This window comes from Danio rerio, chromosome 5 (genome assembly GCF_052040795.2).
Source record: "Danio rerio strain M-AB ecotype USA chromosome 5, GRCz13ab, whole genome shotgun sequence".
Classification (NCBI taxonomy): Eukaryota; Metazoa; Chordata; class Actinopteri; order Cypriniformes; family Danionidae; genus Danio; species Danio rerio.
Genome location: NC_141025.1, coordinates 47,659,052 through 47,681,805, shown reverse-complemented (window position 1 = coordinate 47,681,805; position 22,754 = coordinate 47,659,052). Strand labels below are relative to the sequence as shown.

The 22,754-nt window shown below is 34.0% G+C and overlaps 1 protein-coding gene across 17 annotated transcripts in view; it reads left to right on the top strand.

The window, feature by feature from the left end:
* Positions 1-2,660: 2,660 nt before the first annotated feature.
* slc4a4a (solute carrier family 4 member 4a) overlaps positions 2,661-22,754 on the top strand; it is a 129,523-nt gene continuing 109,429 nt past the window's right edge. For 5 of the 17 annotated variants that reach the window (XM_087252623.1, XM_087252628.1, XM_087252621.1 and 2 more), the window contains exons 1-3: positions 2,661-2,736; positions 2,841-2,961; positions 9,823-9,896. In XM_087252623.1, coding sequence (XP_087108749.1) covers positions 2,945-2,961; positions 9,823-9,896 — 91 coding nt within the window. In that variant the 5' untranslated portion in view covers positions 2,661-2,736; positions 2,841-2,944. 17 annotated transcript variants of the gene reach the window in all.

Sequence of the window (22,754 nt, the reverse complement as noted above, 5' to 3'; positions counted from 1 at the left end):
AACCTCACTCCTCTGACCTCTAAAGGTGCTCTAGCGACATACACTAGAAGCCATGGTCTTTAGCCTCCTTGTTAGAGCAACTGACTGCCATGCGGAGTTTCGCTGGTTTGACCCTAGCTAGGAGCGAGTTGGATGTTGTAGGACCAATGGGGTTACAACTGCACCGTAAAAAAATAATAATTGACTCAACTTAAAATTGTACGCCAACTTGTTGAACAGCTTTTTTGAGTTGACTCAACTTTTAAAGGGTCACAAAACACCAAAACACATTTTTTTAGCTTGTATATGTGTCCCACACTGCTAAAAACACTATAAGAGCACATATATTTCACTAAAAAATGAAAATTGGTTGTTTTTACGCTATTTCAAACAAATTTGTACTTCTGGTTTGAAACGAATATTTGAAGCTGCGTCACGGCCATGAGATTTTAGCGTGTATTCCAGCGTGTAGACTGGACGTCTGTCCCTGGCAGTGCCTTATTACGTCTCTGAGTGTGCAGCATTCATTCACGAGTAAGACTTGGTTCAAACCAATCAGAGCGCTATACTGTGTATGTGGTGCAACTTCGTTAATATGCATGATAGCTTCGAAGACTGTTTTTACCTGAAACAGTGTTCAGATGGCAGAGAGACGCCATGTTGTGTTGCCAAAACAAGTGGGAAAAGAAGAATTGTATGGAGTTACAGGATGTCAGTGTTGCTTTTATAGTGTGCTAAAACGAAGGTTTTGTTTTTATTTTCCAGCCATAAGAGCACAGCTGGACTCACGTGTGGATCAGTGCACTCGACACGCGGCAGAAATATGTTTGTACGGAACATTTTTTTTACTCAAGAGCTTTTCGCATCTGGAAACTGTGAAATCCGGATTTGCTGCTCGTCTCCTTTTAAAAAGGACACGGCTCCAGTTGGTGTTGATAGTCCTGTCTCTAAAGATTTGGTAAGTGTGTGTGCGATCATTGCCCTTTCTTTGTTCATTCAGATGGCAAAGTTATAGTTTGAATCGTCAGCAGTACTCTTTCAGTGTTTAAAGACAGACCTCACCTTAGTCAAAATAATTTATAAGTTACTTAGTTTACAGTATGCTAATGTCACTATAATATTATGGGCTGAAAGATCTGCTGTAAATGCTGCTCTCCGAGTGAAAACATGTAAACACTGCAAGCAAACTATTACTGACCGTTGTTTTGAGTTTTTGCTGCATTTTGTGACAGGATAGTCTACACACACGCAGCTTTCTGACCTACCCAGTGCATCTGAGTTACCGAGAAATGCAGAGGTTTTTTCTCTTATACGACATGTGGTATCAAACATTTTACGTCCTTAAACAAAGTCACTGTCTTTCTCCCCTGCGTCTGTGTTTGTTTTTCCTCTGTGAAAATTAGCGCGTGCCCAAAGGGAAACTCCCATTTTTATTCAAATCCTTCCCTCTTTTCCCTCCCCCGACACTCCCACCTAAACTAAGCTAGACACACCCACTTTCCTGACTTTTTCCAAACTAGAGGTGTGAAAATACCCTGCTGAAACAGGGGGGTTTCATGTCCCTTTAAGTACTGTAGTTCACTTGATTTAAGTTTTAAGAGAATTAAAACTTAAAGGATTAAATAAGATTTAAGGCAACTAAAAACAATTGTTCAGTAAGCTGCCTTACAATTTTAGGTTAAATCAATGTTTTTTGTTTGCCTTTTAGTGCAGTGATGTACAGTAGAGATGTATCAGATCTCCTTTAGACTGGTTTTGTGGTCCAGGTCACATAGCTACTTTTATGAAATAAATATAAATACTCAGGGGCGAATTTAACCAATAAGTGAATTAAGCAGCTGCCAGGATATTTGAGGGCCCTCAATAAATACCTAGAAGAAAAAAAATATGCATATAACATTGCTTTCTGTTATATTTAGAATGTTGAGGGTCTAACAAATTTAAATTTGACATAACTATCTTTCTACCAAAATTTGTCTTACACCCCTAGTCATGGAGCAGTCGAGTCAGGTAAAGATTCGGTTTTAAAAACAATTTATTATTTTCAATTAATTCATTTTTTAATTATTTTGAAATCATTTTAAGAAAACAAATAATTTATAATGTAAATAGATAAGACATGGAAAAGAAGATTCAGCGATACAAGAAATAAAACAAATAATAAAACTACAAAGGGTGCATTTTAGGACTGTTGGGCCGCATGGCTGGAACTGCTTAGAGCCCCCAAATCACTAAATACGCCACTGTATATAAAAAACAATAAGCATATTCAAATAATTCCATAATTCATCCATAAAACGCAACATTTAATCTAACGTGAAGCAAGTTGAAGTGAGATTTTCTTTCAGAAGGTGTCGCTGTCTTTCACGTGAATGTGAAGCTTTACCAGAAGGTGCGCTTGGATTCAAAAGTGACAGCATACCTGTTCTCAACCCACCGCCAAACTTGAGAGGCTGAAGATCACACGAGTGCACGACAAGCGGGCTGCTTGTGTTGACACTTTGAGGCGTGTTTCTTTCAGTCATTTCAAGTTAATGAATTGTTGTTTTCTCAGAGAAATAGGTGTTAGTGTCATCTTACTCAAGGTAAACACGCAGTTTAGCGCAACTTCTTGACCTCCCACTCGTGCTGTGACGTGACTGAGCGGCTAGTAATAAATGAAAGGCGCATTTTGAGCGTCCAGTTGTTCTGCTGCTTCAGCAGACGCGCGTTATCTCTGTCACACACGGCGCGGAGCACTTTCAGACAGCACAGGGGGTATTTCATTTACTTTTCTTGCTCTTTTTTCACTTGATGTTAGAAAGAGTCAAATAGGTTACTTATTTCATCCCAAGGAATATTTAAAGCTGTGTTGTCAGCAGTAACTGAACAGCTGAATCGTTTGGCGCTGCATTGGCTTCATTGATCGCGCTGGACTGAAGCACCAAACCACTGGAATAAATTATAAGCGATTCAACTTCCCAAAATGAGCGCCGGCAAGAGGTAAGAGACCAAAAAAACTGTTCTTGTACTAGTACTCTAGTAGTAGATCACGCAATTCACAGCAGAATAGCAACTGAAAGCCAATCACAAACACTTATGAACATCCATTAAACACAAGCGTTTTGTATATCCAGACATTCTGTAGTGAGTTTCATGCTACATTTGGTAATTTTAAGTAGACTCATCTTGCACACACTCAGAAATAAAGGTACGCGAGCTTCACTGGGGTGGTACCTTTTCAAAAGGTACAAATTTGTAACTTAAAGATCCATATTAATACCTCAAGGATACATATTAGAACCCCAAAAGTACAAAAGTGTTCCTCTTAATTTTTTTAGGCATTATTATATACTTTTGAGGTACCAATATGAACCCTTTAAGTACAATTGTGTACCTTTTGGAAAGGTACTACCCCAGTGACAGATGGTGTACCTTTATTTCTGAGAGTGCAGCAACTGTGCTCATATATTTTATTTTGTAGCTTTAGTCAATTGTACTCCTGATTGCTGCCAAAGGAACAATATATCAGCTTCATCATAAAAAAATATAGTCAAAACACCATAAAAAAGATTGCATTTTATACACGTGATATGAAAAATGTGCCTGATACTGTATATCAACATTTCATCTGTCAACACCATTTTCAGCTTAAATGACAGTTAAATTAGTTTGTTTCATTAATTTACTTATGTTAATGGGAGAATGGGGTGTATTCTGCGCTCATAAATACATAAACTTTTCCACATTTGTGACCTGTTAGCCGCAGCATGTCACAGTGTGAATAATCATGTACGTAATTAATATGTTGGACAGTAATTCACTCACCTTAATGAGATTTAAGTCAGTGTTTGATATGCAATGCACACTTTGGGCTAAAAACTACAAAAACACACTCTCAAAACATAATTTAAAGCTTTTAATTAACTCTTAGTTTATTTTTGATTATTTGTTCAGCTCCAGACAGTAAATTGATTTAAAAACATTTCAAACATGACCAGTTTGGTATGAATATTTCATTTATCACTGTAGTTTGTTATGTTTCCCATGTATTTACCTTAAAAGATTTTTAATTTGACCATAATTCTATTCAGTTATTCAAGACAGCAGATGCATGGATAAAAGTTAAAAAATTTACACCTATATATTTGCAAGAAAATGTGAAGTGAACTCATGTAATGAGAAGGAGCAGTGTTGGTGCCTGCTGTGCCAATGTCTGTTCCATAGGTGGCAATGAAGATTGGGGCTGGAAGAGGAATAGTTTTAATCTGATGTGCCAAGAAACAGAGTTAACAAATTTTTTTTTTAATGCAGATCTTTCATTTTTCCTTTGCTGTATAATTTAGCTATATTACTATATACCGGTCAACAAAATAATTTTTAAAAGATTTTTTTTTTACCTTGAATTAATTGTCTCTCGGAAAAATGGGGAATTGTTTTTCTAACAATTTGTACATTCCGTGCAAATTAGATTACACTACAAACAGGACTGTCTGTGGTTGTCATAGGGGTTTATGAATTTTGACATTGCCCATTAAACTGGTATTGTTGAAGGTTGGCGTGTCTTTAAGTTGCTGTGTATAACGTTTAGAAAAAAAATAAATGGTCATACCAACACGCTTTGTGTTAACCTACTCACTGACCTATTAAACAACCGTCTAGTATTATAACACGTCACGGATAACCCAGTGCTATACAATAATTTACACCTCTGTGTGTGTCATGGTTACTGTTTAACAACAGGTCTAAGGGTAAAATCGCTGTAAAATAGCTTTTCTAATGGGGGTTAGGTTCTTTAACATTCATTTATTCATTCATTCATTCATTCATTCATTTTCTTTTTGGCTCAGTCCCTTTATTAATCTGGGGTCGCCACGGCGGAATGAACCGCCAACTTATCCAGCATATGCTTTACGCAGCAGATGCCCTTCGAGCTGCAACCTATCACTGGGAAACACCCATACACTCCCATTTACATACATACACTATGGACGATTTAGCTTACCCAATTCTATAGCGCATGTCTTTGGACTGTGGGGGAAACTGGAGCCCCCAGAGGTAACCCACACGTACACGGGGAGAACCAGCGACCTTCTTGTTGTGAGGCAACAGCGCTACCCATTGCACCACAGCACCACCCTCTTTTAACATTCATAAAAGTAAAATATATTTTTGGAGTAAATGTATTACACTGTAATAAACTGTTAATGATCTGTTTCCATGTATTGTGATTCACAAGAGTTTACCAGATTATTTACGTTTGTGAATTGCATTATGGGAGCTTGATCGCTCCTCTGTCGACTAATGATGTTAAATATTCAACTTCTACAAATTAAGAAAGTGACATTTATTGACATTTTGAACAGTCTGTGTGCATATAGCACAGTGAACAGTTTGAAATAATATAATATAAAATAAATATTATGTAGAAAAATAAATCTGTAAAATAACAAAACATAAAATACTGACAGTTTATTACAAAGTGTTTGCACCATAATATACAACACCAACCCAGACAATATATCACTTTAAACTACTAAACATGTTAATAAAAGTCACTCTTTTTTTACTTTTCAAGGTTAAAGTTGTTGGAAGAAAGATCCCATAATGCAATTCAAAAGCATAAATACACTGGGTAAAATAAAAAATAAAAGCATGTATCATAAACTGCGGAATACCGATAATTTACGAATATGTTTTGCACATTTTTTTTGCCAGAATTGCTGCATAGATTCATTGGTAAAATGTATCTCTAACTACATTTTTGTGTCTATGTTAACTTTAGAGCATTTAGTAACCAAGAACAGTGGAATTCAAGCATCAAAACAACAAAAGTATAATATTATTTTCCCCATGTATGCATCAGAATGCATCCATTATATAACATTTTTCTTAAAAGAAAAATATTTAAATTAATTTTTTCCCATGATTTACAGAATCCTAAGATGTTTTTGGGTAAATCAATAGTATATGTACACCAAAAAAATCTTGTCAGTCATATTTAAAACATTATTTTAACACAGATTAAAAGGTTCAATTTAAGAATCATCATCCAGTCCCAAAATACTTTTGTCATTTAAAATCTTTGTTCTTTCTTGCCATCTTTCAAAACCACTTAGTTTTATCCATTTTTCATCAGGGAGTTCAATATGGCCACTTATTTCAAACTATTTTATATGTCAAAAAAGTACAGGTCAGAAAAAGTTCTGTTCTTTAATTTTTACAGAGAGAAGATTTTTTTCATGACATTTCTAAACATAATAGTTTTAATAACTCATGTCTAATAACTAATTATTTTATCTTTGCCATGATGATAGTAAAATTATGTGACTAGATATTTTTCAAGACACTTCTATACAGCTTAAAGGGACATTTAAAGGCTTGACTAGGTTAATTAGAAAAATTAGGCAGGCTAGGGTAATTTAGCATGTTATTGTATAATGATGGTTTGTTCTGTAGACTATCGAAGAAAATAGCTTAAAGGGCTAATAATTTTGACCTTAAAATGGTGTTTAAAAAAATTAAAAACTGCTTTTATTCTAGCCAAAATAAAACAAATAAGACTTTCTCCAAAGAAAACAATATTATCAGACATACTGTGAAAATTTCCTTGCTCTGTTAAACATAATTAGGGAAATATTTAAAAAAGAAATTCAAAGGGGGGCTAATAATTCTGACTCCAACTGTATGTACTTGAAGAGTGCTCAAATCCAGAGAAATAAGCTAAACCAATAACAAACATTTTACCATGGCTGCAGGAGGCACAATGATTTTACACAGTGCTTTAACAAATGCTCAGGACTGTGTAATATCATTATGCCTGCTGCAGCAATGATCAGGCAGCAAAGGTCCTTGACTATTATGCCAGATTGATAGTATAGTTCCTAGCCTTATCAACCTAGAAAATTAAAAGCAACTTTTAATTTTCTGTTGATTATACACAATGTAGCTGCAGAAGAGTTAAGCTTTAAATAGGCATTGCATTATGCTAAGCTAAGCTAAAAATGCTGTGGCATTCCTTTAAAAGTGGCGTGTTCCTTTAAAGAGATCACACAAAAATGTACTCCTCCTCTGCTTGTTCCACACATGTTTGAGTTTATTTATTGTTGGACACGGGAAGAGCTGAATAAAAATGCGAAAAAAGCCATTAACTTCCATACTATTTGTATCGTTCCTTCAATGAATTTCAACCCCCCCCCCAACATTCCTTTGAATATCTTGTTCTGTGTTCAACATAAGAAAGAAACGGTTTGTAAAATATAGACTTAAGTGCAGGAAACTTAGATTTTTAGGTGAACTGTCCCTTTAAACTTGGCATCTTTTCAGCATGCCTGATTGCATCTATTGTTGAGATATACAGTGACACTGACTCTTATCAGCGGAACAAGCTCAATCCTTCCTGTTTGTGTTTACATTTTGGTTTGTTTTTATGATTTTGTAAACACACAGTGACAGTTCATGTTGTAAAGATCCCAGAGAGGAACTCATCATCTAGATGATTTGAATAATTTTTAGAAGTGAAAATAATAAAAGCAAGTAACATCAAATCCACTTATTGTGCCCATTTAGACTCACCTTTATCCCTGTCCAAGCCTGAATTGTTTTAGTCTGGTCTTTGGACTCTTTTCTAAAGTGACAAAGAGCAGTTACTGAGTCACATCTAGCTATAGGAGCAATACTATTTCTGTCCACTGTGGGCAAATGAATGCATGCTTTCTCAATTGTAAAACACAGTACATACAGTAAAATGTACAGGATTCCTTTCACATGCATTACAATTTCAACCTGCAGTTTAAGCTATAGAGATAAAAAAATAAAAACATAAACTACTGTACTTTTCCTCAGTGCTGTTTTTTTCCTCCTTTAAAATGTAGTAAATACTAATCTACAATGTAGTTATTAGATAAGTATTTACATTTTTCTATTAGCTAACTAAAACGTTTAAGCTCTAGGTATGAAGTTTTTGATTTTTTGATTTGATTTTAAGTTTATTATTTTCGTAAAAAAACTTTTTTTCAGTGAAATGATCTAATAAAAAATTATATATGACATACTGTACCCCCTGTCCTCCTATTATTTAAAAAATATTAAACAGGAAATGAGTTCATTTTGGCCTTGTTACAGATTTTTATCCTTCTCAGTCCAGCAATCCAGTATATGGACTATATGCACACAGACTTTTAATTTTCAGCCAGGCAGCCCAAGGGCTTTAAGTTAACTGTCCTTCCTTTGCAAAATTGTCTAGTTTAAGATCTGATTTCTTTAAAAATCAGTGATCTTCACTGGCTGTTAGATATACGATATGAAGTGGGTCTCAGATCAGACAAGAAGCACTGCATTAAATTCCATTCCCCCTGTCATGTCTTTAAAATATGACAGTTTGTTTTACCCCAGTATTTTCAATAGAGTTTCTGCGCTAACCTGTTGCTACTGACGGTGCTAGAGGTTACAATGGTCTTTCATCTTGTTTTACTCTTGAACAACCAAATGGATGCTTAAGTCTATTTAACTGAATGTTTTGTAATTACATTACAACATCTATGCTGTAAAAACAACCTTGTGAAATTGAAAATACTCACATTAAGCTTTCTTCAGAAGTTTATCGTTTTATAAAGCTTTATAAACTCTAGCTGTGCATAGAGCCCATTGGACATATTTGTTTGATGTTTGCTTTCTGCATTATTTTGATCCGCAAATAACAAATATATTTAGGTATATGGTATGTGAATTGGGTAAGCTAAAATTGTCTGTTTTGTATGAGTGTGAATGAGTGTGTGTGTGGATGTTTCCCAGAGATGGATTGTGGCTGGAAGGGCATCCGCTGCGTAAAAACGTGCTGGATAAGTTGGGGGTTCATTCCGCTGTGGCGACTACATATTTATAAAGGGACTGAGCCGAAAAATAATAAAATAAAATAAAATAAAATAAAATAAAATAAAATAAAATAAAATTAAATTAAATTAAATTAAATTAAATTAAATTAAATTAAATTAAATTAAATTAAATTAAATTAAATTAAATTAAATTAAATTTAATTTAATTTAATTTAATTTAAAAACATATTCTATTAATAATAATTAGTTAAACAAATTATTTTATGATAAAACGTGATATTTTTTAATATTATTAATTACATTTGTTAATTTTTATAGTTAATTTAAATAGTTTATTTGCCTTTTTTATGTATTTTAGTTCATTTGTATGTTTATTTGATTAAAAAATTATTTTTTTTTAAATAAATAAAAAACAATTCATGACTTGCATGTCAGCATTTTCCAAAATTGCTTTCAAACTGTCTCATCTCATGACTGAATAGGTTATAGTTTTAGTGTAATATATCAAGTACTGTATATAATGTCCCATAACTGGCATGGATCGCTTTTGAGTATAATAGATGAGCTGGAGAAATCCGATTGTCACAAACAACGTTTCAGCCCACGCTCAGTGTTTATTCCTCCCACGTGTAACTAGTTGTATTAGCATTATTAGCTGATCTGAAATCTGTGTGTGGCAGCCTGGCTCACACCACCTCCACATCAGACTCAATTATCATCTTACTAGGCTGCCCAGCCCGTCCCCTCCCCCACACACCGGATTACCCTCTCAATGTCTACCTGACCGCTCTTGTGGCCACTCAAGGGCAGCAGCCTCACAACTAGTCCTGTAACTTACACCACACATCTACTAACCAGGGCTGGATCCACAACTACAGAGATTCCTCCTTGTTAGCAGCACCTGCTAACTTGGGCAAATGGCTAGTTCTAGCAGAAACACTCTGCAAGTGAATGAGCCGCGCCGCTATGGCTCTACGTTGTCTTTAGAAGAGAAATGTGAGCAGTCTTTCTTCCTCTTTTACTACTACAGGGTGGAGGATGAGGCCGTGCTGGACCGAGGGGCATCGCTGCTCAAACCCTTGTGTGATCAGGAGGAGGTTGAAGGTAAATCTTTTACCTTTTTTTTAATTTAAACTCACATATTGATTTAAATTGATCATTGATTTATGTAGGTTGAAATGTTGTAAATATTTGTTATTGTGAAGCGGTCAGTTAACATTGTTTATGATTAGTATGTTTAATAAGTTTACTTTAGGTTGCTGAAGAAGATGTAGGTCACAAATACTACATGTAGGTGACTTTGAGTTTACCGTGCCAGTTTCCTTCCGCTCCGAAGACAGATTTAAATTAGTGGAATGTGGGTTAGCAGGATCTCTCCATCTTTCAGTCCATCCATCTATTCAGACTGAGAAATTGTACACAGTTACTTTTTATATTTACATTTATGAGTTAATGTGAACAATTTGATAGGTCCTCAACAGGTGCCTGTGTGAAATGCAGATAAGTGACCAGATTTCTGAGATAAAATGTGGGGATATTGTCTAGTCTACTAGCAAAAATATTGCTATTGTCCATTTATTATATATATATAACTAGGACACCCAAATGTTATATAAAAAATAAATAAAAATTTAAAAGAGATGAAACATCAAGAGAGGCTAACAGTTGAAAAGTTTTGTTGAAATTGTGTAGGTTGTAATTTATTTTTGCAATATTTTGCTTGAATTTAATGGTATTTACTTACTATATATATATATATATATATATATATATATATATATATATATATATATATATATATATATATATATATATATATATATATATATATATATAAATATACGAAATAAAACAAAAAAACATGCATATATATATATATATATATATATATATATATATATATATATATATATATATATATATGCATGTGTTTTTGTTTTATTTCATTGTTTTATTTCATCCATATGTAACTCATCAGTCATCCAACTGCCTCTAGTAAAATGTAAAAAATAACATGTTAAAATTTTTAAATAGCATATCAAGCATATCAAACATTGCAACAACTTATAACCTTACAAATCCATATTACAATCACAACAGTATTAAGAACAAGTGTATTGTAAATGAGAGCATGGATTGGGATATTTCAAATTGTCCCAGAATTGAATGTATATAATATTTGTGATGTTTCCCAGTTCTGGGTTGTGACTGGAAGGGCATTCACTGCATAATAGTTGGCAGCTTATTCCACTGTGGCGACCCCTAATAATAAGGGACTACGCTGAAGGAAAATGAATGAATGAATGAATGAATAAATAATTGTGATGGCCGAGCTATTATGATTGTTTAAATTTGTGCGCAAAACAGTCTTTCACAAAGTTCAGGCCATGTTACATCGTACAATAGGGGTTATCACATCCACAGGTTCGATGAGTGAGTTCAGATCCAAAATTAAGTGCCTCGTACACGTGGCAGGTTCAGTGTTAGTTGCTTTGGTTAATGAAGCATTTTTCCCCCCTAATGGACCAGATTCACACTTCAGTGTGTTATTATGCATATGTGTAAAGTACATTTTGAGAAATGCTATATTGTGGAAAAGAAACCAATGTTTGCAACCTCGTACACAAAAATCCATCTTATAGATACGAGATCCATCAGGAAAAGCCACTGTCTTCATTATGCTGTGTGTTCATGCAGGGCATTATTCATGGTGTGTAGAAGACCCTTGGCAGAGATAGATAATGTTGTTTACAACACTACTGAATCTGAACTGATTTTTATCAAGCTATCATGGTTGTTTTTCCAATACATTGTTCACAATTGAAAGCCAAAATTGTATCCATCAGGAAAGCGATATAGAAATAAATCATAGTAAATAGTAAAAGAGTGAGAGTAATGAAGCGCTGCAGGCTTTGCCCACATCAGTGCTGTTTATGTTTTGTTCCAGTCGTTTTGGAAAACAAATAGGTGTCATTTTGTCAAAACTGTTTTGGGTCATTTCTTTTAAACATTAATTTATCCACATAGTATTGGGTTTGACATAATTCAGGATGGGTTTGGACGTTAGGCCACTTAATTATAGAAACCTCTGTCGTACATAACAACATACAAGTCCTGCTAAGTTCAAATCTGCTGTCCTGTGATTATTTACACTCAGCAAGAGAAATATACAATACAAGCATTATATAGAAATATACAGTATGCACAGCATTGGTCATAAATCACAATTTACCAGTGTTTTTAAACAAAATACATTTACTTTAAAATTCAGCCATTTAAATACACATAAGTATAGGCCAGACAGAATCTGCAACCTTTTTTTTTGCTTTATTTCTGTGCAAAATATTGTAAACAATTTGCAAATTTATGCAGAATTATTTTTGGAGCATCACAACTAAAAACCCAATAATATAACTGAAATTAATTTAACTACTGAATAACTATAAGTTTAGACAAGTAAATAAACTGACTCAGTTATTAATAAAAAATCTGCAGATTTCTGTGCGCGCAGATTCCTTGTGGGCCTACACATAAGTATTAGCAGAACATAAGACTTATGATTTGTAAATTAAACACTGATGTTTGTGGAGGATAAAAATAATTTTTTTAGACACAACTGTTTAGGGGTGCTTTCACACCTAGACTTTTGTTTCGGAACCTGGTGCATTTCCCCCGTTAGTGCTGTTCGTTTAGCATAGGTGAACTTGCAATCGTGCTAGGATTCGCGCCAAAACAATCGGTCTGAGATCACCCTGAATTGGGTGGTCGTGTCTCGATTGAAACAAACTCTGGAGCAGATCGATTGTAGTGAGAAAGCAATACAATCCAACAAACTAACAAACCAGGCTATATCATAGTGTATTATGGATATGTAATAGGCATATATACGGCTATATAAAGAGAGAATTATGAGTAAGGTGGGATGTCATTCCTACTGGTAAATGTGCATTTTATTTCAAATACGAAAGTGAAAGCATAATGAACTATTAACGAGAGTGGTTTATCCGTTAGGAAATTGACTAAACTGCAGTCTTGTTTTATCTGTTATTTCTCTCTATAATGTAAAGCCTACAATGTATAAGCCCATTGCTCTGTATGAGAAAGTCTTACCTCTGATTTATATTTGGTGATGGTTTCTGTGGGTGTCACCATTCAAAATGAAAGCAGCTAGCTTTCTGCAACTCTCACATGCTCGCCCACTGAAGCTAAGCAGGGCTGCGCCTGGTCAGTACCTGGTTGGGAGACCACATGGGAAAGCTAGGTTGCTGCCGGAAGAGCTGTTAGTGAGGCCAGCAGGTTGTGCCCAACTTGTGGACTGTGTAGGTCCTAATGCCCCAGTATAGTGACGGGGACTCTATACTGCTTAGTGAGCGCCGTCTTTCAGGTGAGACGTTAAACCGAGGTCATTAAAAATCCCAGGATGTCCTTTGAAGAAGAGTAGGGGTTGTTGATGAATTAACATGCTGTAAATTTAGCAGCTCTAATCTCTCCACTCGAACGCAGGCTAGCATAGCAATGCCCATCACCCATCATCCATCAAAAATATGATCATTACTAGGGGACATGGACAAAAGTTTGAGAGTTTTTACAATGTAATTATTAAGATTAAACACAAAACTATCTATACATAATTCATCAGTCTGTGGCCTGCCATGTCATGAACTTTGCGTCGCCATGGAAACCTTAAATTAACACGTTGTAAATATCCTACACATAAAAAGAAAAAAAACTAAAAAGTCTAGCTCATGACCCCTCTGATGGTCAAATAAAACTGAACTGACAAGCGGCAGCTATTTGTAATTTGCATTTAGGGAACATTTTAGGGTCGCTAAATAGTACTTTTCGTGCAAAACAGGGATCTATGGTCACCCGAAGATATAGCTGAGAGCTTATAAATTATACCAGGGAGGAGAGCTGGACCTGTGTTTCATCACTTTCAGCTCAGTTTGCATAGCTTTACTGTAAGTGCTCCTTATTCTTTCAGCCCTAAGTGAATATATTTCAAACTCGTCCTGCTGTCAGAGTGTGTTCGGAATGATTAATGACTCATTTCACAGTATATACTCTATACAGTCCACTATTCTTTGAAGCAGGATAGACAGTAATATTATGTGACAATCTACGGAAATTTCAAAAAGCGGCATTGCATGAGAGTTGTGTTCAGCTGTTATTATCTTGGGGAAAAAAATTGTAATTTAACATATTTATTTTTTTAAATATGTACAGAAATATATTAAAACAACCAAAACAAAAACATAAGTTTGATCAAAATTCTTTAATGATTATAGCTAAAACATATTCTGCATTACAATAAATGTTTAATTGCTGTTATTATTGCCTTGTAAGTGGGAATTATAAAGAATGTCATATTGTAAATATAAATTAGTTTTGCTGCCATGGCACCATCCAATCAAATGTCCAGGACAAAACATTTTTATTTTTCATTTCTTAGAATATTTTTAATGCATTATAGTTTGGGAATAATACAATTTGTAAAGGTTTTAAAGGAGTACGGCTACACTTGATTTTATCAATAATATTATTACATTTTATATTTAAACATAGTTTTAATTTAAATTTCTATGATTAAGGGCTGAATTTTCATCAGATTGCTCCAGTTTTCAGAAATCATTCTAGCATATAACAATTATTATAACAAAAAGATCTCTGAAAGATGATTTGGTGTTTAAGAAATGTTTTTTTTTTGTTTTGTTTTTTGTAGAAACTGTACTTTATTTTTTAGGATTTAATAGAACAGCTGGGACTTGAACCAGCAACCTTCTTGACCTACTCAGCTAACCACTGAGCCACAGTGTTGCCCCTTTTATAACAGGCACTGTAAAAACATGACATCATAAAAAGTCATGACACTATACACCACCGGTTAAAAGTTTGGGGTCCGTTTTTTTTTTCATTTTTTAAAATAAAATTATTCTGTTCATCAAGGCGGCATTTATTAAATGTAAATAAATTGTTAAATATTTATTAAAATTTTAAATAAGTGCTTTCTCATTGCTTGTAGTTTCAAATGAAATTATTACTCCAGTCATTATTGATTTTATTATAATTACCAATAATAATAATAATAATAATAATAATAATAATAATAATAATAATAATAATACAAACATTTATTACTAGAGTGATTTTTGAAAGATCATGTGACCCTGAAGACTGGAGTAATGTAGCTGAAAATTTATTTTTAAAATCACTGGAATAAATTATTAAATTAAATGATAAACTACCTTGAACAGTTATTTTATAGTGCGATAACATTTCACAATGTTACAGTTTTATTCTGTATGTTTGATGAAATAAATGCAGCCTGGGTGAGCTGGGGAAGCTTATTTTAAAACATTTAATAATCTTACTGACCCCAATTTTCACCGGTAGTGTGCTTATATGTTACTTTATCTTAATTTAGAAAGTTAGTCAGATTTCAACTTATATTTTTAAGGTAAACTGATTTTAAGTAGGACGAGGCAGTGGCGCAGTAGGTAGTGCTGTCGCCTCACAGCAAGAAGGTCGCTGGGTCGCTGGTTCGAACCTCGGCTCAGTTGGCGTTTCTGTGTGGAGATTGCATGTTCTCCCTACCTCCGCGTGGGTTTCCTCCGGGTGCTCCGGTTTCCCCCACAGTCCAAAGACATGTGGTTCAGGTGAATTGAGTAGGCTAAATTGTCCATAGTGTGTGTGGATGTTTCCCGGAGATGGGTTGCGGCTGGAAGGGCATCCGCTGCGTAAAAACTTGCTGGGTAAGTTGGTGGTTCATTCCGCTGTGGTGACCCCGGATTAATAAAGGGACTAAGCTGACAAGAAAATGAATGAATGAATGAATAATTTTAAGTAGATTTTTTATGTTCCCTAAATTAATATTAATTAAAATTACTTGTAAAGATAAAGTAGTTTAACTTAAAAACTTAAGTGAGCAACTGATTTTTTTTTTTTTTTACAGTTTTCCGTCAATTTTGTCAATTTTTGATTAAAATGTATGCATCCTTGCCAGATTAAAGTGTTCATAAAAAACCTCTCTGAACCCAAACATTTGAGCAGTAGTGTACATTGTAAACACTGAGAACATTAGTCTCAGAAATCCCCTAAAAGTAGTGTTGGCCCATCCTCAAAGTAAACTATAACCGAGCAACATGTGCTTGCTGCACAAAGAGCCCATATGTGGCAGTTCTTTTATATGTGGAGCTTTATTAGCAGCTATATTAGCATGCACAGTGGTGTGCCACTGTCGTCTGTACTTGTACCCTCCATCTGAACAGCTCTGTTACTGCGGTAACACAAGGTGCTCTGATGCTGAAGCCCGAAATGTCCAGCCAGATTTAGGGAATACGCTTTATCCAGTGACGAATTGCGTGCCACTCCAATTCAGGCCTCTTTCTATGGTCGCATAGAAAAGGGTTCCTCCAAAAGAACAGGAAGCTTGGCACAAAGCTGGCTCGACAATGTGTAGTTCCTCCCTCACTCGTACCTCTCCCTTTCCTTCTCTTAGTGCTAACTCCTTGCTTTTACTCCCTTTTCCTTATTTTGCTCTCGCCCATCCCAGCATAGGTGGGACACCTATTCATAAATGGTTTTTAATGATCTTTTTACACCATTTGTTTGTCTTTTTGTGTGGATGCCACTTGGGCAATAGGATGTTCCACAAATCATTGTAATTTTACTTTTGTGCCTGAAGCATGTCAGTTACATAAATGTAGTTTATCGATTCATTATTATTATTATTATTATTATTATTATTATTATTATTATTATTATTATTTAAAAAATGTCCTTCCCTTTTTTCCCTTTTTTGTTTGTGTACTTGATGTTAAGTGTTGGTGTTTAGTGTGTTAATTGTGTCATTCTTGTTATATGTGAAGCACCACCATGTCAGAATAAATTGCCCCAAAGGGTTTTAATAAAGTTTTAAATCTAAATTTAAACTTAAGACAAATGACACCGAGTGTTTTGAAGTAAAGGTACTGGATGTGTGCAAGAGTAGACTTATTTTGATTATTTACTTAAGGAAGTCATTCTGATTCTGAAAATTAAGATTTTAACACTTAGATCAGTTTTTTCTTCTGTATAGTTGAATTAATTTCAAAGGTAATCATACTTTTGCAATTGTGATTACTTGTAAACAAAAACATTATGCAAAAACTTTGAAGCTCAATAACTCAAAATCATTCAGAAAGCAGATAGAACCTTATACTTCTTAGGTGAATATATATATATATATATATATATATATATATATATATATATATATATATATATATATATATATATATATATATATATATATATATATATATATATATATATATATTCACCTTAGAAGTATAAGGTTCTATCTGCGTTCTGAATGATTTTGAGATATTGAGCTTCAAAGTTTTTGCATTCCATAAAGCAAACAATATGTGTGTAACAGTTCTCTTTCATGTTAATGACATGACAGAGACCCAAAGGGTCTCTTACACTTGAAAATTGGAGTAAAAAAACACGGTAAATGCAGATAGAACCTTCTTATTTTGAAAAAGTCATTTTCCGCTTGGAATTATAAGGTTCTATCTGGCAGATCATTCATTGAAGCATTGCTTTTCAAGAAATACAATCAAAAAATATTTAAGTTGGTGTTGTAACAATATGTTGATGCTTAAGAAAGTTAAAATTTGGTTTTTATAACATTTATTTCATGTTTTAGGATGAATATTTTGTCTTGTTCAAATAGAGCTTACAATGCTGGGCTAAATTTTTTTTTTCCAGTGCGGATGTTAATTTTATCTAACTAATATGTTCATATTTGTGAATTTTTTTTGCTTTATATGAATTATTGAATTATGTTTATTGAATTATATGCCCTATGAATTAAATTAAGTATTTACCCTTCAAGGCTTAATATTAAATTTAAAGACTTTAAAAGAAACAGACAATGACCAAATGAGTTTAATGCACACTGAAAAGTGTTTTGCTGACTATATGTAAAAAAATGTCGGCGAAGCAGTGCCACAGTGGGTAGCTGGTTCGAGTCTCAGCTGGGTCAGTTGGCATTTCTGTGTGGAGTTTGCATGTACTCTCCGTTTTGCTGTGGGTTTCCTCCAGGTGCTCCGGTTTCCCTCACAAGTTCAAAGACATGCGGTACAGGTAAATTGGGTAAACTAAAATTGGCCATAGTGTATGTGTGTGATTGAGTGTGTATGGGTGTTTTCCAGTGATGGGTTGCAGCTGGAAGGGCATCCGCTGCATAAAATATATGCTGGATAAGTTGGCGCTTCATTGCGCTGTGGCAACCCTAGATTAATAAAGGGACTAAGCCAAAAAGATCCCCTTTCAGCTGCAACCTATCACTAGGAAACATCCATACACACTCATTCACACACATACTCATACATTACGGTCAATTTTAGCATTCCCAATTCACCCATAGCAAGTCTTTGGACTGTGGTGGGAAACCGGAGCACCCGGAGGAAACCCACGCGAACACAGGGTAAACATGCAAACTCCACACAGAAATGCCAACTGACCCAGCCGTGACTTGAACCAGTGACCTTCTTGCTGTAAGGCGATTATGCTACCCACTGCGCCACCGCGTCACATTTATAGAAACAAAACTATACAAAAAACTTTTGTTACATAGATATTTCTATTATATATAATTTGTTTACATACTTCTATATTTTATATTTAAAAATAAATAAACATTTTATCAAATATATGCATGCATCTGTGTATTTATATATACAGCCTACAGCCATATACAGCCTACACATACAGTATATTATGTCAAAACAAACTGGCTGGTTAATCCTGGATAAGTTGATGGTTCATTCCTCTGTGGCAACCCCGGATTAATAAAGGGACTAAGCCGACAAGAAAATGAATGAATGCATCACTAATAATAATTTATTCTACCGCTATTGAGATAAACCAAAAGCAATCCAGTATGATTCAACCATGCAGTGAATTTCTGACAACCAATATTCCCCACACTTTTTCAAGAATCCATTTTACTTTGCATATATGCAATATGAATAAAAAGGAAAGATTGTCACATTTTAACTTTGTGAAATCTTTAAAAAAATCTTTTAAAATTGTATATCTATTGTTAATATGTTATTGTAAAGTACACACAATGAAGATGCCTCCATACTGCATTCAAATGTCAATGGATAATCATAATTTTGCTTGGTTTGATTTTAGTCACTTAAGTCAGAGCAGGTGCAAACGAATGCACACTTGACTGGATGAGGCCACAGGAGAGGATTTGTGAAAGCGACTCAACTGACACTGGAAGAACTTACGATAATGACATGTAGTACATCCTGATTGCGTTCATAATACACACTTTTCTACTATATATTTTATTGGTTTCTTATTCAAAATACCTACCCACATAAATACCTACATGTTTAATACAACAGATTATATTATGTATTTGCTTTTTATTATATATTATTATATTCTCTAGAAATGCATAAAACAAAAGGAGTGTACTTATTAATGCTGAACATTTTAAGTTATATATATATATATATATATATATATATATATATATATATATATATATATATATATATATATATATATATATATATATATATATATATATATATATATATATATATATATATATATTGAACAAAACATGAGCTTTTTAAACCACATATTGATGCAATAAATGGAAACAATCCCTAAACAGTGAATACATTTGACATAATCATCTCTAGTTATCTGGACTTGGTTCTGTCTGTCCACCTGTGTGCACTGCTGCCATTGGCTTCATCTGTTGCCTAATGGAGATTGTCCAGCGTTTAGCCTTGTCACCCTCTGTTATGTCACAGGGCTCATGAATCACTGTGGTGGTCTATTAGCCTCTCTGATCTATGAATCACGATCACTGTGTGACCTGCGCCTTCACATCTGGCCTGAAGATAGAAAGAGTGCTTCGTAAATGGCCAAAACGCACCTGAATAAATCCTGCATCAGTTAGTTTAGTTTGCTGCACTTACAGGGATAGTTCTCTCCAAAATGAATATTTTCTGTTCATTTACTGAGCCTCAGGGTGCCCTAAATATGAGTGACTTTTTAAAGAAGTTATTAAAAAAAGATTTCCAACTAAAGCTGTGGTCTTTGGGCATTTTAAATTGCATTTTCCATGTGCATACTTACAATGAGTGCACAAGACATTTATTTAAGGCATGTTTTATTACAGAGATTCCTTTGATTATTGATTTTGTGACCGCTGATCAAGATTCAGATGATATTTTTGACACTGACTTTGACACACTTCCTCGTAACTTTATAAACTGTATGTTATTAATATTTTTTTTTACCTTTTCAATTTCAGTTGTCAAAATAATATGCATATAGAGATACTTGATTGCCTTTAAATAAAGCAATTCATGGTGGAGTTTAACCTCCTAGGGCCTTAGTGTCCACATACGTTGACAGCACATTTTAGCTCTTAAGTGGCTATTTAAAATACTTTGAATGTTTTATATTTTGTTACAGACATACAGTGTCATCCTGCAACTGTTTGCAGCATATAAAATGTCCCAAACCCTATTTTTAACTGTCCAAAATGTGGAAATTTTTAGTTTTTACTCTCTGATAGTCAAAGCAAGTTAAAAACAAGTTTTCTATGTTATTTATGCAATAAAAAAAAAATTCAGGAAAAAGTGTTTTATGTAAATTAGGACCATGTGTCCACATACATGGAGATCATTTTTCACTTAAAGTATATTTTATCAAAAGATGATACTATTTTAATTAGGCTCCGATAAGCTCAAATAGCAAAGTGAAATAACAAATGCATGTAAAAAACACCTTGGTCCTTAAGAGATTAAGAACATTTAAAAAATATTGACATGCAATAAATCTTTGCTAATTGTAGCACACATTCTCAGAAATAAAGCTACAAATGACGTCACTTGTGTATCTTTTTATGAGATACACATTTGTGACATTGGACCACAAGGCCACAGTCATACAGTACATGTCCATTTTTATATATAATCTGAAAGCTGAATGAATGAGTGTTGATTAATAAGTTGAATAAGTTCTGTTGATTTATGGTTTGATAGGATAATATTTTGCCTGGGAAAAAAATATTTCTAAATCTGAGAAAATGTTGAAAACTATTTTGACTTTACAGCTAAAAATGAAGTTCTTAGCAATGCAAATTCCTAATTAAAAAGTTACATTCTGATATATTTACATTAGCTCTGGGATACACTTGTGCATTCACACATACACCATTACCGATTTAGTTTATTAAGTTCCCCTATAGCACATGTGTTTGGACTGTAGGAAACCAGACCACCCAGAAGAAACCTATGCCAACACAGGGAGAACATTCTAACTGAAGAAATTCCAACTGACAGCTGGGACTTGAACCAGCGAGCTTGTTGCTGTGAGGTGACAGTGCTAACAACTAAGCCACCATGCTGAACAATAGGCATTCATTAATTAATTTTCTTGTCGGCTTAGTCCCTTTATTAATCTGGGGTCACCACAGTGGAATGAACCGCCAACTTATCCAGCAAGTTTTTACACAGCGGATGCCCTTCCACTTATATGCCGCAACCCATCTCTGGGAAACATCCACACATGCACACACATTCATACACTACGGACAATTTAGCCTACCCAATTCACCTGTTTTGGTGTCTTTGGTTAGTCTTTGGGCTGTGGTGGAAACCGGAGCACCCAGAGGAAACCCACGCAAACGCAGGGAGAACATGCAAACTCCACACAGAAACGTCAACTGAGCCAAGGATCGAACCAGCGACCCAGCGACCTTCTTGCAGTGAGGTGAATGTGCTACTCACTGCGCCACTGCGTCGCCTATAGGCATATTAAATATATTTTTCAGGGTTCTTACGGGTGCTGGAAATCCTGGAAAATGCTTGATTTTTATTTTAGTGTTTTCAAGGTTAGAAAAGTGCTTGGATTTTAGACGAAGTGCTTGAACCTGCTTGAATTAGCAGGATTGAAATTGTGACTGTTTTGGTTGCATATGTGCACAATTTTGTCTATGTGACCTCAATATATATGTTTTATTTTTGTCTATGTGACCTACATATATAATATGTGATCCCAAATATATTTGGGAGCATTTGTGCGAGTGGATAAATTGTTGTCGTGCGACCAGTTTTCATTGCAAAATGTTCACCTCATGCGCGCATTTATGGAGCTAATAAATGCCAAAACAATTTGAATTCGAATTGTGTTAAATTGAATTATTAACAATTGTAAGTTAATAATACTGATTATATCCTATTAGAAATGTTTTGAATTTGTATTTCTTAACTTGATTATCTGAAATTTAAGACAACTACATTTTTAAAGTCAGATTTTTATAGACCTATTTTTAAACCTAAAACCACAATCCAATGACTGTAAAGAAAAAATAGCAATGCACATGAAATATCATGTACGACACCCAAACAAAATCTGACTGTAAGCTCATTTCTTGAGATATCAACTTTACGTAGAAAGAGACCAAACTTAAAGGCATTTTTAATTTATTTTTTAATCATTTTTGGGTAAACTATCCCAATAAATCCAAAATATCTGCAATAAATCTAAAGTGCTCAATAAATTTTATTTTTTTTAAATAGCACAATTGATTTCAATGTGAAAAATACATACATATATATATATATATATATATATATATATATATATATATATATATATATATATATATATATATATATATATATATATATATATATATAAATAAACATAATTAACCGTGGTTATTAGTTGCAGGAAAAGCATACAAATGTACCTTGAAAGTGCTTGAAAAGTGCTGGAATTTGTAGTTGGAAAATGTGTAAGAACCCTGATTTTAAAAAAAGACTTTTTCCTATGGGTTCCCATGCATGTGTTCCACTCCTTAAAAAAAATTAAAATAAATAAAAATAATAAACTATAATCAACCATGCATTCAGGTACTTCTTGCCTGTT